This window comes from Suricata suricatta, chromosome 14 (assembly GCF_006229205.1).
Source record: "Suricata suricatta isolate VVHF042 chromosome 14, meerkat_22Aug2017_6uvM2_HiC, whole genome shotgun sequence".
In the NCBI taxonomy this organism is placed as follows: Eukaryota; Metazoa; Chordata; class Mammalia; order Carnivora; family Herpestidae; genus Suricata; species Suricata suricatta.
In genome coordinates, this window is record NC_043713.1 from 83712157 (window position 1) to 83727139 (window position 14983).

A 14983-nucleotide genomic window follows, 5' to 3' on the forward strand; every position below is an offset into this window, starting at 1 on the left:
CCGGGACCCCCGCCCCCACTCCGCCCGCGGCCCTGGCCCGGGGTGCGGGGGGCGGTGCGGGCGGGGCGCCCGGCTCGGGCAGCTTCCTTTTCTGCTGCCTGCCTGGGAGTGGCGTCCACCCTGGCTCCGCCATGACCCTGGCATTATTTGACCTCGGAAAAGTTTGTGTCTTTATGGCATTTCCGCACCCCGAGACTCAGCTAGCCCGGCGGTGGGTGCCTTCCCAGGGTGTGCGGGGCCTGCCCTGGGCCCTTAGAGAGGTCACCGGTCTCACCGACTTGGTTGGTGTTTAAAGGGTCCCCAGGCAGAAAGGCCCTAGCAGTGTTCCTGGGGAAGCCCTCCTCCATTCCGTGCTTACTCAGAGGAGAAGGCCCCACGCCCAGAGAGGCCAGCAGTGACCTGTACCGCCCCACCCGCCTGCCCACCCCCCTACTATTGATGCCAAGATGCCGTCTGCAATAGAGTGACCGCCCTAAATGAGCTGGCCATAGGCTGTGCTTTTATTAAGCTCTCCAGTCCCCACCCCACCCCTCATTACCACTGCAGTCCAGTCCCGCAGTCCTGGGAGGCTGCTGGGCTGCATTGATCTGAAAGGGGCCAGGCTTGGCTGGGCACACAGAAGGCTCAGGCAGTGAGAAGTCCTACTGGCTGACTTCAGGACCCAGAAGTAGTTAATCAGATTCCCTGAGGCCCCTGTCGGTGCTAGGGTTCCTGGAGGCCAGCCCTTCAAAATATGCCGCGTTTTAGTCTGGGTCATTCTGACCTCTCTGCCACCGGTAGGTTGTCTGCTTCTGGACACCTTGGTACACAGTTGGCTTTCTGCTGGCCAGATGTGCCCTGACTGACCAGCATTAGAGACCACACGAGTTCAGGAAATGTCTAAACTTGGACCTGGGAGATCCTGAACCTTCCCCTGGTCTCCTGGGCCTGGCAACCCCGGGCCAGCTCGGCTTTTGAAAGACGGTGTCTGTTTTTGGTTTTCGTATTCTGATTGCCATTTGCCACGGGATCTTCTTCAAGCCTCTTTCAGAGCTTGCATTTGTCGTTTTAGGAGAATGTATTTACCGGGCAATCAAAGATCTATTCCTACATGAGCCCCAACAAATGCTCTGGAATGCGTTCCCCCCTTCAGGAAGAGAACTCAGTTGCACATCACGAAGTCAAATGCCAGGGGAAGCCATTAGCTGGCCTCTACAGGAAACGAGAAGGTAAGGTGTGATGTGGCCCTGTTCTGACCGAAGCCGGTTGGGTTGCACAGAGCCCCTCTCTGCCCTTAATTGTGCATCTATATTAAATGTTTACCCAGCCCTTCAAACCCAAGTTCAGAGGGTTGGATCCATGTTCTGTCTTGCTGCTAAGAAACAGACACGGGGTGGGGGGTGGGGGGGACGAGTGGCCTGTCCTAGGGTGTGTACCCGGTCGTCTAACCGGTTTCCCCTGCTTTCACCAGAGTCAGCATGGCCTTCAAGTGTGATTGTATCGCCAAGTTGCAAGAATAAGGCACCTGGCCTGTAGTTAAAGAGGCTCATGTGAGCCCAAAGTACAGAAATCCTGAGTCTGGGTTGTACAGGCCATGTGCTTGCAGTCCTGACCGTGTTGTGTGAACGTAGGGGACCGACTTCCTTCCCTCTTTTGAGCTGGCCTTGACCTCATTTCTGAGTTTCTTTCTACTTAAGTGTTCGGTGCTGCTCTCTGAAGCAGCGTACTCTCTGATGGGATTTTTAGTTAACAAGAAAATATATAGTTGCCGAAAATTCTGTTTGGCCCACAAAACAAGCTGACACCTCATAGAAGAAATCTTGCTGTATTCCAAATATTTCCTTTTAAAGCTGCAGCGGGGAATAGGAGCCTTCCCCAATTCACCAAGCTCCCTTCTGATTAAAACTTGCCTTAAAGATGCAGAACTCCGGCCAGCAGCAGCTTTGTACAAGCAAGCCTTGTAATTCCTTTACAGAAAGTGCCATAAGTGAGGTTTAGGCCAATGTCTGGGACCAGATCTGAGAACCGGGGTTTGGGACACCCAGAACTAGGGGCAGGAGCCAGCCCCCTGCTCGATTCCTCTCCCCAGTGCAGTGGGTGATACTATTTCAGTCACCCTTCACATGGCTTGGGTTTGAATCCTAGCTCTACCACGAGAGGCTTGACCAGATTACTCCTGTTTTCTGAGCCTCAGTTCTTCTGTCTTTGAAGTGGGAGGGAGGGTTCCTACCTCACAAGGCTATTCCGAAGATTCGGTAAAGCATTGATGCAAAGGGATTTGCATAGTGCTCCACACTGGCAGCTGTTTCTCCTGCCCCTCCCTGGATCGCCAGCACTTAGGGCAGCACCTACGACGCGGGGACTGGGGAAAGGGCCCTCTCTCAGTGTGGGCAGCCAGTCTCCCATCTTCTGGAACGGAGTGGGATGTAAATTATGCCAAATGGTAACCCGACACACAAGCTAGCTTATTTGGCGTGTCATGTCACTAAATGGCAATGGTTAGAATTTGGGGCCAGATATACTTTGGGGGAGAGCCCAGGAGCGAGGCTTTTTGTCCTTGATTTCTCAGCCTTTTTTCTGCCTTGATGCAGACCGGTGTGATCGCTGACGTTCCCGGGCATCACATGCTCCTCGGGTTTATGCACGATGTCCGGACTTCACTTCCTCTGGTTCCTCTTAAGACGTGTCAGGGAGGGAGAATGGTCTGGAGGGATTTTGATAGATTTATTTTTCTCTTTAGCTGATTGAGCTGTAAGTCACGTATCAGAGTGGTCACCATTTTAAAGTGTACAATTCAGTGGTTTGGGTCTGTTCACAGATGGGTGCGACCATCACCAACTGTCCAATACCGGAACATTCCCCGCCCCATAGAAGAAACCTCCAACCCATTAGCGGTCATTCCCCATTCCCCTGCCCCCCCCGCCAGCCCCCACTCACTTTCTGTCCTTGCGGATCTGCCGTACCGGACGCATCCTGTGAGTGGAACCACACGTAGTGTGTGCCCTTGTGCGCCTGGCTTCTCTCACTCAGCACCATGCGGTCAGGGGCCCTCCTGCTGTAGCAGGTGTCCAGGCCTCCTTCCTCTCTGTGGCTGAATAATATTCCAGAGTGTGGAGAGACCCCGTTTCATTTACCCTTTCGTCGGCTGATGGACATTTGGGCGGTTTCCACTTTTTGGCTGTTGTGAATAACGCGGCCACAAACCTTCCCATACAGGTCTTTGGGTGGACATATGTTTTTAATTCTCCTAACAGCCGCATACGGGTGGAATTGCCGGGTCATATGGTAACTCCATGTTGAACGTTCTGAATGACTGCCAGGCTCTTTTCTAAAGTGCCCGCGCCATTTTACATTCCTGCCAGCTGTGTGTTATTTACTTAAAGTAAATCATTTTTTTTAAAAAGTGAATTGTTCACCCACACTGGTGTTTCACAACTATTTTTCATAGCAAATCATCTTTGACGTCCCTTACTGTGATACACTGAGCGGTGTCGGGTCAGCGCACTGAGAACTGCTGTGAACGTAGGGCCTTGACCTCTTTAGAAGAGGAAACTTCTTTTTTTAAGTTTATTTATTTATTTTGAGAGAGAGAGAGAAAGAGAGAGAACGTGAGTGGGAGAGAGGCAGAGAGGGAGGGGGAGAGAGAGAAAATTCCAAACAGGTCCCGCACTGTCAGCACAGAGCTCAGATGAAGGGTGTGAACTCATGAACCTCAAGATCATGACCTGAACCGAAATGAAGAGTCAGACACTTAGCCCACTGAGCCACCCGGGCACCTCGAAACTTTTTCTTTTTTGTTGTAGTTTCTAAAGAGCCTGAAATGAAGCGTGCCAGGCTTGGGAGGCAGTCTTTGCTAAGGAAGTGCTTTACGACCTTCTTCCCGTCCCTCGAGGCCTGCCCGCTCTTTAGGAACTTAGCTCTTTCTCCGGGGTGCGCAGCCCACGTCCTGAAAGCTCCGGGCTGAGCGCTTATGCGGCTCCTGGCGTCTGCGGTGGTTCTGCAAGGCCTGTGCCCACCAGACGCAGACCGGACGTGGCCATGATCTAGATGGGAGGGGTCCTTCCGCAACGTGTGTCACATCGTCATCAAGTACGCTGTCCATATCTTAGGATTTTGTCAGCTCTACCTTAAGGGAAAAAAAAAAAAAAAAAGAGATGCAGACCGGAAGCTCCGGCCAGTGCCGGGGTCAAAAAGTAAGGCCACCTGCTTCTCCCAGGAAAGCCATTAGTAGATGCCGGGCTTAACAGGCCAAGAGCAGTGCTGCCTGACACAGCCAGGCTCCTCTCTGCTCGAAAAGCGTGTCTTAGGGGCCTCTGGGGGACTCAGTTGGTTGAGCATCTGACCTCAGCTCAGGTCATGATCTCACAGCTCGTGGGTTTGAGCCCCGCATCAGGCTGTGTGCTGACGGGTGGGTCTCTGTGTCCCTCTCAAAATAAATAAGCATTTAAAAAAAAAAAACCTCAAAAAACATTTAAAAAATAAAAGTCTATCTTAGAATGCAGCTGATGGTCTGGAAATGGGGAGACCGAGAGTTCAGACTAAACTCTCTCCCTCCACCCTCTGCCCGCAGAGAAAAGGAACGGTGGGAACGCAATCCGAAGCACCATGAAGCCCGAGGAACAGAAGATCAAAGACGCCGGGAGAGGTCCCCTGGCACCTTGTCCAAACCAAAAATCTGAAGCAGCAGAACCTCCAAAAACTCCGACCTCGTCTGGTGACCCTCCCGTCGCAGCCATCACCAAGCAGGCCCTGAAAAAGCCTGTCAAGGGCAAACAGGCGCCGCGGAAGAAGTGAGTGTCTCCTGGAGCCCTTCCCCCGGCGAACGCAGGGCAGTTTGGGGGGCGGGCCCTGCTCAGGTGCTAGCTGGGGGGGAGCAGTGCCCCCGCTCGGCCTGGGCCTGGCTCTCGTCAAGGCTTAGCCTCCCTGAGTCACCACCAGTGACGTCACTGTCTGCATCTCGGTCTGGAATGAGTCCACACCTCTTCCCCTCTCGCACACCGAGAGTAGGCAGCCTGTCTTTGACCCTGGGTGGCACCCTTGGGCACAGTGAGCCTACGTGGACCCGGTGGACAAAGGCGTTGAAGTGACGTCATTTCTGAGGAGCCACCTCCCCAGGAGCCGGCTGCCTCCTGGGTGCGGTTTCAGTGCTAACACTTGGTTTTCTCCTCTTCCCTTCCCGCCCAAGAGCTCAAGGGAAAACACAGCAGAACCGCAAACTCACGGATTTCTACCCCGTGCGCAGGAGCTCCAGGAAGAGCAAGGCCGAGCTGCAGGTAGAGTGGTGCGGCTTCATTCTGGCTCCTGGAGGGGCAGGGGGCTCCGCGGGCAGCGCGTGGCAGGCAGGACCGAGCTTTCTGTCCGTCATCCTGGGGCAGGTCTGCTCCCGCAGCTTGGTGCTTTCCTTGGTCCGGTGGGGATCATCCTAACGTTTGGAGTCCCTGAGAGGCTCGGTTAAGATGCTTCCGTGACGGAGTCTTGTGACTGGTGGCCGTGGCGTGCAAAGCCCTGCGTTCCCACGAAGGCGTCTTTTCCGGGACTTGTTGGCCGACAGTCGGCCGGGGACCTCGGGGAAGGCCGCATGTGCTTTCAGAGGCTCGTCTGCCTGCTGTCCACCAGCTCCCACGTCGTGTCACCAGGTGGTAAAGAGCAGTGGCTTGGAAGCTACTTACTGCTTGTATGCCCAAGGGCCAGTTGCTTAACTGCCCTGAGCCTTGGTCGCCCTGTCTGTAAAATGGAGTAATAGAGCAGCCTCTCGTGGGGGTGTGGGGAGGATTGAATGAATTCGTGTACAGAGCACACTTGGAACCACGCCAGGCCCCCAGTTAAGCACTAGCTAACTTCTCATCATCATCACCACGGCCCCCCATCGTCATCACTTCCGAGGTCCCCTCACTCCTCTCTCCCCCCGAGCTGCAGTGCTGGGGCCGCCTGGAAAACAGGCAGGAAGGCCTCTGCCCGCTGTGCTCGCAGAGTGCTGAGCTGCTCAGCCGTCTGATATTTGATGCAGTGACGTGTGGTTATTGTCTTCCTGCTACAGAAACCCAGGGCGGGGTCTGCGCCCGCAGCCCCCCACCCTCCCTCGCTCAGGGTCCTGGCCAGCCACCCTGTGCCCCCACACCTTCAAAGCCACCTCAGGGTGCAGGAGCGGTGCTCGGGCTGGTGGCCTTGTCCGTGTTAGCGTTTCGGCCTGAACCCAGACCCCTTCGGCATTTTTTGCATAGATGTGATGATTTAGCATTCTTTTCCTCTGCTTATTTGAATTGATGAGGTTTCGTTTAAACGAGAAAAGGGGTCCATTTTTTTCCCCCCTCAGAAGCTCTGGCTTTCTTTCCTTAGAAAGGCGGTGTCTTTCAGCCAATAACAGGCTGTCGGGAGCTGTCTGCCTGCAGGGGGAGGCCGTGCCGGGTCACTCTTGGAGACAGCACTGCGGAGGGCGAGGCGGTGCCAGGCCCTGGAACGCAGGGCGCCTCCCAACCCCAGTCGGGCTGCCGTGGCTGCAGTGGGGGCGCAGCTGAGGTTGCCTTTAAAAAAAAAAAAAAAGGTGGGGGGGCTTTCTGGCTGGAGGAAGGACGGCCTCACAGGACGTGATGCAGGGCTGCTGAGTCTTGCAGCAGATGAGCAGACGGGAGCAAGCCCTCCTCCCAGCTTGGTCTACAGCACAGGGACGCTCGCTCTGTCACTGGACAGAGGGCCACTTGCAAGGGAGAGCCACGCTGCGCTCTCACTGTTTGTGCTGGCTCTGCTGGGCAAATGCCATGGCTAGGCGGCTGCTGGGCGGGGGGAGGCGGCTGCTGGCCGGCCAGGGTGCTTCAGCCTCCTGGCTGCACCAGTCAAGCTCGAGGCTGGGACAGCTGGGCCTCCCTCACCTGAGCCATGAGGTAGGTCCCGACCTGCCTGCAGTCCTGGGCCACAGAAACCAGGGCCCAGGCACTGGGGCCTAAGAGGGGCATGGGGATAAGGCAGGAGAGGGACTAAAATTAAAAGCTTTGTAGACACTTGACTGAGTGAACAGGGCCAGGTCCGGGTCCAGGGCGAGAGGGTGGGCAAGGCGCCTTGCAGAGATGCCCTGAACCCATTGCTTTGCGGCGGGGGGGCCCCTAGCTGGTTGGCCTGCTGGTGGGTGGGGTGACAGCCGGCACTGGGGCAAGGACCGCGCCCGCGGGCCGTGCCCCAGCCTCTGCGCCCGGGCCCAGCCCTGGGCCTGATGCGCAGAGCAGCTCAACCTGCTTCAGGCCTTGCTTACCTCCCACTCGGTCTGCCTCCAGCCCCCCTCCCATGCGCTGCCGCCTCCATCCTCCTTTGGAAGCCTGGAGCTGGTTGACGCAGGCTCCTAAGCACTGAGGCTGCAGAGTGGAAGTCAGGCTCCGGGGCTCCGCATTTGGGCCATCCAGCCCGGTCCCGGCTGTCCCCAGCTCCCCTCCCCCCGGCACACGCAGTCACCGTGGAAAGGTCTCCAGGTGCCTGGCCCACAACTGCTCCCGCTCCCAGAGCTTCTGGACTTCCGGCTGGGCTGGTCTCCACATGCTTGTAGTGACTTAGCAAGGTGGTTGCGTGTGCACGTGTGTGTTAGTGCTTCGAGGGCGTACTGTGTGCCAGGTCGTCCTCTAGGCCGGGAGATTCCATGGGAGACAAGACCAGGCCCCTGCATGCAGGCGGCTTGTACGCCAGCAATTAGCAGTGAAAAGACCACCATAGCACAAGATAGTTTCGGACAGTCCTTGGACATTAACTTAATAAGACAGTAGTCCTGAAGGCGTGGTGGGGCTTAAGCTGCTTTAGCTACAGCAGTCTGGGAAGTTTCTTGGAGGAGGTGCCTTTCGAGCAGAGCTTGGCAGGAACGGAGGACCCAAGCCAGGTGAATGGAGTAGGGAAAGGGTATTCTAGGCGGGGGCAGTACCAAGTGCAAAGGCCCTGAGGCAGGAACCAGCCTAGTCCTGTAAGACAGTCAGCCAGCGTGGCCAGAAAGAGGCCGCCGGGTGAGGCTGGAGGGGTGGGGCCGGGATCCTGCAGGGACTCACAGGCCAGCGGGAAAGTAGATTTGATCTCAGTAGCAGTGGGAAGGTATGTAAAAGCTTCTGCTTCTCTCTAAACAAACGTTTTATTTTGGAATAATTTTAGATTTACAGAGGAGTTGTCTCATAGACCCCTTTACCCAGCTTCCCCCGTCATTAGCCCCATCTACTAACTACCTGGTACATTTGTCACACTAAGGAACCAATGTTGACACGTTACTATTATTCAGTAAACTTCCTGGAAGGTTTTAAACAGGGAAATGACAGGATCTTAGGTACATTTTTTGAAGTGTTTGCTTGTTTCTGAGAGAGAGAGAAAACGAGAGGAGGAGGGGCAGAGAGAGAGGGAGACAGAGAATCCCAAGCAGGCTCCACACTGTCAACACAGAGCCCGATGTGGGGCTTGAACCCACAAACCATGAGATCACGACCTGAGCTGAAGTTGGATGCCCAAGCAACCGACCCAGATGCCCCTTTATGTACGTTTTTAGAAGACCCCTGTGGCTGCTGTGCGGGGAACAGAGGGAAGGGGGTGGTCAGAGTGGAAGCCAGGAGACCAGCGAGTTGGCCACACGTGGCTGGACGGCGGCAGGAGAAGAGCAGGAATGCGGGCCGTGTCGGGAGTGATGGCGTAAACCTGCAGAGGCCTGGTCACGCGTGTCACGCCTGGGGCCTGCGGTACATCCATGTGGAGAGGGACTGGGAAAGTGCACGCGGGCCGCAGGCCACGTCCTGAGGCCTCTGTGCGGGCAGGGTCTGGGCTCATCTGTGGGTATGGCCGCCCTGTGTGCCAGCCAGGGCCGGGCCTGGGCTTCTGCTGGGTCCCCAGATGGCTCTCTGCCTCCCTGCAGTCCCTGCGTGGACAGTGCATGGGAATCTGGGTCCGGGAAGGAGGTGGGGGCAGGAGGGATGCCCAAGGGGCAGGTGAGACCGGGAGTGTCCACTCCGGTCTGACTTCGCTGTTCGGAGTGGTGTTACCTCCTTGCGGTGGGAGGTCCTCTTCTCACCCACGGCAGTGGCTTCCAAAGAGACCCAGCTCCCAAGAGTTCTTCAATCAAGGCGCCCATAGGGCCCATCAGCCCGGAGGGACGTGCGGTGCATGTGGCCCTTCAGAAGGGTGTGGCCTGTGGTCTGCCCTGGCCAATTTATATGAAGTCAGAGTCCTGATTTGCAGATCTCGACAATTTAGATCTTTTTAAAAAGACTGAATGTGCCAAATGGAACATAGCCCCCCCAACCCAATTCTGCTCTTGGGCCACCACTGTGTCCTTCCTGGTCTGTTTGAGCCTCAGGTGCCAAATTGTCCACAACAAGTGGGCAATGAGAAAAGGACAGGGGGTGTAGGGACTTGGACGTCCTTGGGGACCCATGTCCTGGAGGCCAACTGGGAGTGACCCTGTGGGTGGCCCGGGCTGCCGGGCTGCCCTGAATGGCCCAGGAAAGAGCTCAAGTGCTTCTTGTTTTTCTTCCCTCTCCACCCAGTCTGAAGAGAGGAAAAGAATAGATGAGCTGATTGAGAGTGGGAAGGAAGAAGGAATGAAGGTAAGAGGCAGCGGTGCCCGGCACACGGGCGGAGCCTGGAGGGTGCTCAGAGACACTGACAAGCTTTTCGTAAACTGTTTTCCTGGGAAATGGCAGTACCCACGAAGTGTACTTTTCTCTTCACATACTGCACACACGCTGGGTGGAGGAGAGGGGCGGCCACGTGGGTCTGGGCTGGGACTCTGGAGTCACAACAAAGCTCCAGTTCCACGCACCATCTAGGAGGAGGCAAACCTAAGGCTGGGCCCCTCAAGCAGTCACCCCAGAACCCCATTTATAACGAGTGAGCAGAAGCACAGAAAGGTAGATTACAGGGAAGGGAGACACTTGGAACACGGGGTCCCACTGCCACCCCCGTCTCCCGGAGAAGGGACCATGTATGTGGGTGCAAGACGGACTCTACCACTGCCCAGCCCTGCGGCCTTGGATATGGCTCTGCCTCCCCGAGCCTGTTTTCTCATCTGCAAAATGGGGCAACATCCGCCCAGCAGATCCCTCAGGGGGACCCAGCGTAACAGTGCTTGGCAAAGGGCACAGCTAACTTTTTGGGGTGATGGATCATGGTGACGGTTGCACAGCTGAGCACGGTTAATAATACGGGTTGGGCTGCTCAAAAGCAGTGAGATCTGGGGCGTCCCGTGGTAAAGCGGGTGAAGGAGGGGGGCGAGCCCAGGCGCCGAGGAAGCCGGCCACGCGCGCAGTTAGGAAGCAGCGCTCTCTCCTCGCCTCCCAACAGATCGACCTCATCGACGGCAAGGGTAGGGGCGTGATCGCCACCAAGCAGTTCTCCCGGGGCGAGTTCGTGGTCGAGTACCACGGGGACCTCATCGAGATCACCGACGCCAAGAAGCGGGAGGCTCTGTACGCACAGGACCCCTCCACGGGCTGCTACATGTACTATTTTCAGTATCTGAGCAAAACCTACTGGTAAGTCCGCGGGCGCTTCGAGCCCTGGCAGAGAGGACGGGCCCGAGGGCCAGAGAGCCACCACAGCCTCTTTCTGTGGCTCCTGCTTCTTGCTTAGTTCTGGAGGCCCTTTTCCAAAGCCGTGAGGCGGCCCCCCAGCCCCCCGCCCTCGCCACTTGCCGCCTGAGTCGTTGGGACCGGAGCTGTTGGGCTGCCGTCTGGCCCGGCGAGAGGCGGAAGTGGCCTCGTCCGAGCAGACCTGCTCCGAGGCATCCCGGCCGCTCCCTCTCGTGGCGTTCAGCCCAAACAGCTCCTCCCGTGCCCCCACATGCCCGGGGTACTCGATCCGGCTTTTTGTTGTTGTGGTTTTTTAAATAAGGCTTTATTTTTCTGACCATTTTTGGGTTCCCAGCAAAACTGAGCAGCAGGTACAGAGCGTTCCGATACTCCTGCCTCCTCCCAGCTTCCCCCACTCTCCGCAGAGTGGATTTTTATGCATTTATTTTTTATGCCCTTGCCTCACGGGCCTCCACAAAGAGCCTTCTGCAGCCCGTCTCCTCCCACCCCTACGCGCTCTCACCGAGCACCTCCCCAGGCTCTTAAAAGATGCTGTTTTGACTTGAATTGCTTTCCCTCGAAAATGTGGCTATAAATCGACATCCCACCAGCGTTGTGAGCTGGCTGTGACGGGGATCAAAAGCCTCTTTATCACTTTAAACCCTCTGCTGCCCTCCCTCCCGCCAGCGTGGATGCGACCAGGGAGACGAATCGCCTGGGGAGACTGATCAATCACAGCAAGTGCGGGAACTGCCAGACCAAACTGCACGACATCGACGGCGTGCCTCACCTCATCCTCATCGCCTCCCGCGACATCAAGGCCGGGGAGGAGCTCCTCTATGACTACGGGGACCGCAGCCGCGCCTCCATCGAGGCCTACCCCTGGCTGAAGCATTGACCGCCGCGCCCTCCTGCGCCCCTTCCATGGACAAAGTGCCCTCAAAGGGAATTGATTTTTTTTTTACACACTTAAATCTTAGCAGATTACTTCAGATGTTTTTAAAAAGTATATTAAGATGCCTTTTCACTGTAGTATTTAAATATCTGTTACAGGTTTCCAAGGTGGACTTGAACAGATGGCCTTATATTACCAAAACTTTTATATTCTAGTTGTTTTTGTACCTTTTTTGCATACAAGTCAAACGTTTGTGCTTCCCGTGCATGCAGTCAAAGACGCAGCACAGGCTTTAGAAAGAGTGAACATGAACTAGGAGGCCGGGCGACCCTCCTGCCTCCAGCCGTAGCGCCAGGACCCTCTTCCCCACGCGCCCCCGACGGCCCAGACGGGGTGCGCCCAAGCTCTTGTTTCCCTGCCGTCTGGGCAGGCGCACAAGGAAGTGTATGAATATTTTTTAACAAAGGTTTTGCAGTAAGCTAGTCTTCCCCTCCGCTTTCTCGAAAGCTTACTGACCCGGTGGCCCCTTCGCGGCTCCCTCTTCCGCAGGCCGCCGCTCCTTGGGGCGGCGCCACGCCGCAGGCCGGGTAGGCAGAGCCGCCGTGGGCAGAGAGGCAGTGCTCGCCCAGGCCTGCCGCGGCCGGCGTTCCCAAAACTGGGTTAATTCTTTATAGAAATGTGAACACTGAGTTTATTTTAAAAAAATAATAAAAATTTAAAAATTTAAAAAGACAAAAAAAAGAAAGAAAACCACAGTAAACAACTTAACATGTATATAAGTCTTGAAGTGAGTGGAGTGGCTGCAATTTTTTTTCCCTTCTTTCTTTTTCTTTCTCTCTTTCCTTTTTTTTTTTTTTTTTTTTTGGTAGAAGAGATTTGAGATGGTACTCTATTCTAATCAACATAACAGTTTTGTAGTGGGACCAGAAATTACTTACCCAATATCCTGCCCGCCCTCCCCCGACCCACCCTCTCAAACCCTGACCCAATTCCAAAGGGTTGAAAGTTCCAGACCTGTTGTCGGGCTTTCTGTTTGTCAGACCACCTGGTGTCCTTCTTGCAAAACTGAAGATGCAGCCATGAACCGAAGGGGGGCCCTGCTGGCCCTGAAATGTGTGGCCCCCGACCCAGCCGCTGGTGCAGAGGGATGGGCAGGCCCGACAGCCCAGGGATCAAGGCGAAGGGTAAAGTTTTCACCTTGACTGTGATGCAGGAGGGGTAGGTAGCTTCCTTCTCCCTCCTGAAGCGAGACTGTGGCCCTGGAGCCATGACCTGGGGTCTCCGGGCCTCCCCCGGTCCCGGGTAAATGTGAATGGAGACAGGAAGGAAAGCCTGTCCTCAGCCTGGATGGCCCCCCCCCCCCCCCCCCCCCCCCCCCCCCCCCCCCCCCGCCCCCAGGCCTCACCGCGGTGCTACCTACGGAGTCTTCCCGCCCCCACGCCCACCTTGCCTGGTCAGTGGTCAGAGTTGGAGGAGGATCCGACAGAGTGTAAATGTGAGATAAAATGTCTCGGTTGTACCTGTTTGTGGTTTAGCTTTGTATTTAAAAAAAAAAGGAAATAACTTGAAAATTATTTGTCATCATAAAATGAAACAAAAATTAAAATATTTATTGCCAGGCGAGGCCATCTGTGTGTCTTTCTGGTTTTTGGTTTTGATTTTGGTTTTGACAAAGTGGAGATAGTGGAGATAGGAAGAAGGTTGGATTTTCTTCTTTATCTTCAGAAAGGTCACACCGCAGGGGCGCCTGGCCAGCTCAGTCGGTAAAGCACACGACTCTGGATCTCAGGGTTGTGAGTTCAAGCCCTGTGTCGGGTGCTGAGGTTACTTAAAAGTAAAATATCTTAAGAGAGGTTACACAGAAGTGAGTGTGTGTGTCGGTGAATGTCCTAGGGGATAGTTTATTTGTATCATGGGGGTCACAGGTGCGAGATTAAAAGCGGACGCACGTCGAGTCCTCCCTTAGGCCGGCGCCTGGCGCGCAGCAGGCACAGGTTTTTAGCGGCTGTGCTCGTCATTGCTACTGTTTCTGATGTAGATTTGGTTCTCAGGCAGGAGGCTCAGTCATCAACGCTGCCCGTCTTGTGCTGGAAGTTGCTCCTACCAGTCTAGATCTCTGTCCCCACCACACCCCCCCCAGCTGCCCACCATCGGCTGGTAGCTCTCTTCCGCTCCGGGCACTAGGGGTGGTTGGGGACCGTGGATGGAGTCCTTGCTCTACAAGCCAGAGACCCGGTGCCAGCATCAGCTTTACGGGTTTGTCAGCCTGTGCCCTCGCACAAATTGCTTTCCTTCTCTGAAGCTTGCCCATCACGAGGGAACAGCCTCTGGCCCCTGACATTCAGGGGGGTCCTCAGGATTCAGCCGCCATGGCGTATTACGTCTTCACCTCAGAAAGGGACAGAGTAGCCCGGTGGCCAAATGCATTCAGCCCTGTAACAGAACCTCTTTCCAACCAGTTTGCAGCCGTGTCCTCGGGCAGGTGACAGCTCTGTGCGCACGCCACTTCCCTCACGACAGAGCCATGCTGGTGCGTGTGTGCAGGTGCACGAGGGGATGAGGCCAGTGCAGGGAAAGCCGGGGGGCAGCGCCTCGTGCATCGATGACCCCCAGTCTTTGATGTTTGCTGTTAGGATTAAAACTTGGCGTTTCTACCATTGGGTGTTTACAAATTCCCAGGACTGACGGTGAAGAGCCTCCTCTGGGATAGTTGCTGTATTTATTTATTCATTTTCTTAAAAATATTTTTTTAAGTTTATTTTGAAAGAGAGCACGAGCACAGGCACGGGAGGAACAGAGAGCGGGAAAGAGAGAGAATTCCCTAACAGGCTCCACACTGTCAGCACAGAGCCTGTGCGGGGCTTGAACTCAAAAACTGTGAGATCATGACCTGAGCCGAAATCAAGAGTTGGACCCTTAACTGCCTGAGCCACCCAGGTGCCCTAAAGGCTGTTTTAATTTGACATTTCTTTTTTTTTTAAATGTTCATTTATTTTTGAGGTGGGGGAGGGGCAGAGAGAGAGAGAGGGAGACACGATCAGAAGCAGACTCTGTGCTGACAGCACAGAGCCCAACTCAGGGCTTGAACTCACCGTGAGATCATGACCTGAGCCTGAAGTTGGATGCGTAACCCACCGAGTCACTCAGGCGCCCTGACATTTCTGAGTGGGCTTTCTTGCCTTATCTACCTCGTGAGGGAGAAAGGGCAGCTAAGCATTTACACAGGGGAACCCCCAAGTCTGGAAGTGCAGGTGAACGTAGAACTGGCTTCCGGACAGCACACAGTGACCTTCTGTCTGCTTCTAGACTTTATGGCCATCCTGCAGCCTGGAGATACGGAAACTGAGGCAGGGATGAGTCAGGTGTAGGGGCGCTGGCTGTCAGAGCTGAGACTCTAGGATGTAAGGCTGGTGCCCCAGCTGGCTCTCACCTCCCAGGTCCAGAAAGCTTTCCCCTCCCCCACCACTGTTAGGACACCAGCACCCAGTGAGAACTGCAGCAGCACCAGGGGTTAGAATCAGGAGCCCCCGATGGAAGGAAGGCTCTTCCGGGATGGGACTCAGCGTGGCCGATGTTTCTCGGGAGGCAGAGT

General features: G+C 55.4%; 1 protein-coding gene across 2 annotated transcripts; it reads left to right on the forward strand.

The window, feature by feature from the left end:
- The first annotated feature begins 1028 nt into the window (after positions 1 to 1028).
- On the forward strand, positions 1029 to 12972 carry KMT5A (lysine methyltransferase 5A). Of its 2 annotated transcripts, XM_029922249.1 has the most exons (6): positions 1029 to 1208; positions 4550 to 4769; positions 5165 to 5252; positions 9474 to 9533; positions 10270 to 10460; positions 11184 to 12972. In XM_029922249.1, exons 1-6 carry the CDS (start codon positions 1091 to 1093, stop codon positions 11392 to 11394), a joined length of 888 nt encoding a protein of 295 aa, XP_029778109.1. In that variant the 5' UTR covers positions 1029 to 1090; the 3' UTR covers positions 11395 to 12972. The 2 variants fall into 2 exon arrangements, with proteins under 2 accessions (XP_029778109.1, XP_029778110.1); XM_029922250.1 differs by lacking the exon at positions 9474 to 9533.
- Positions 12973 to 14983: the final 2011 nt, after the last annotated feature.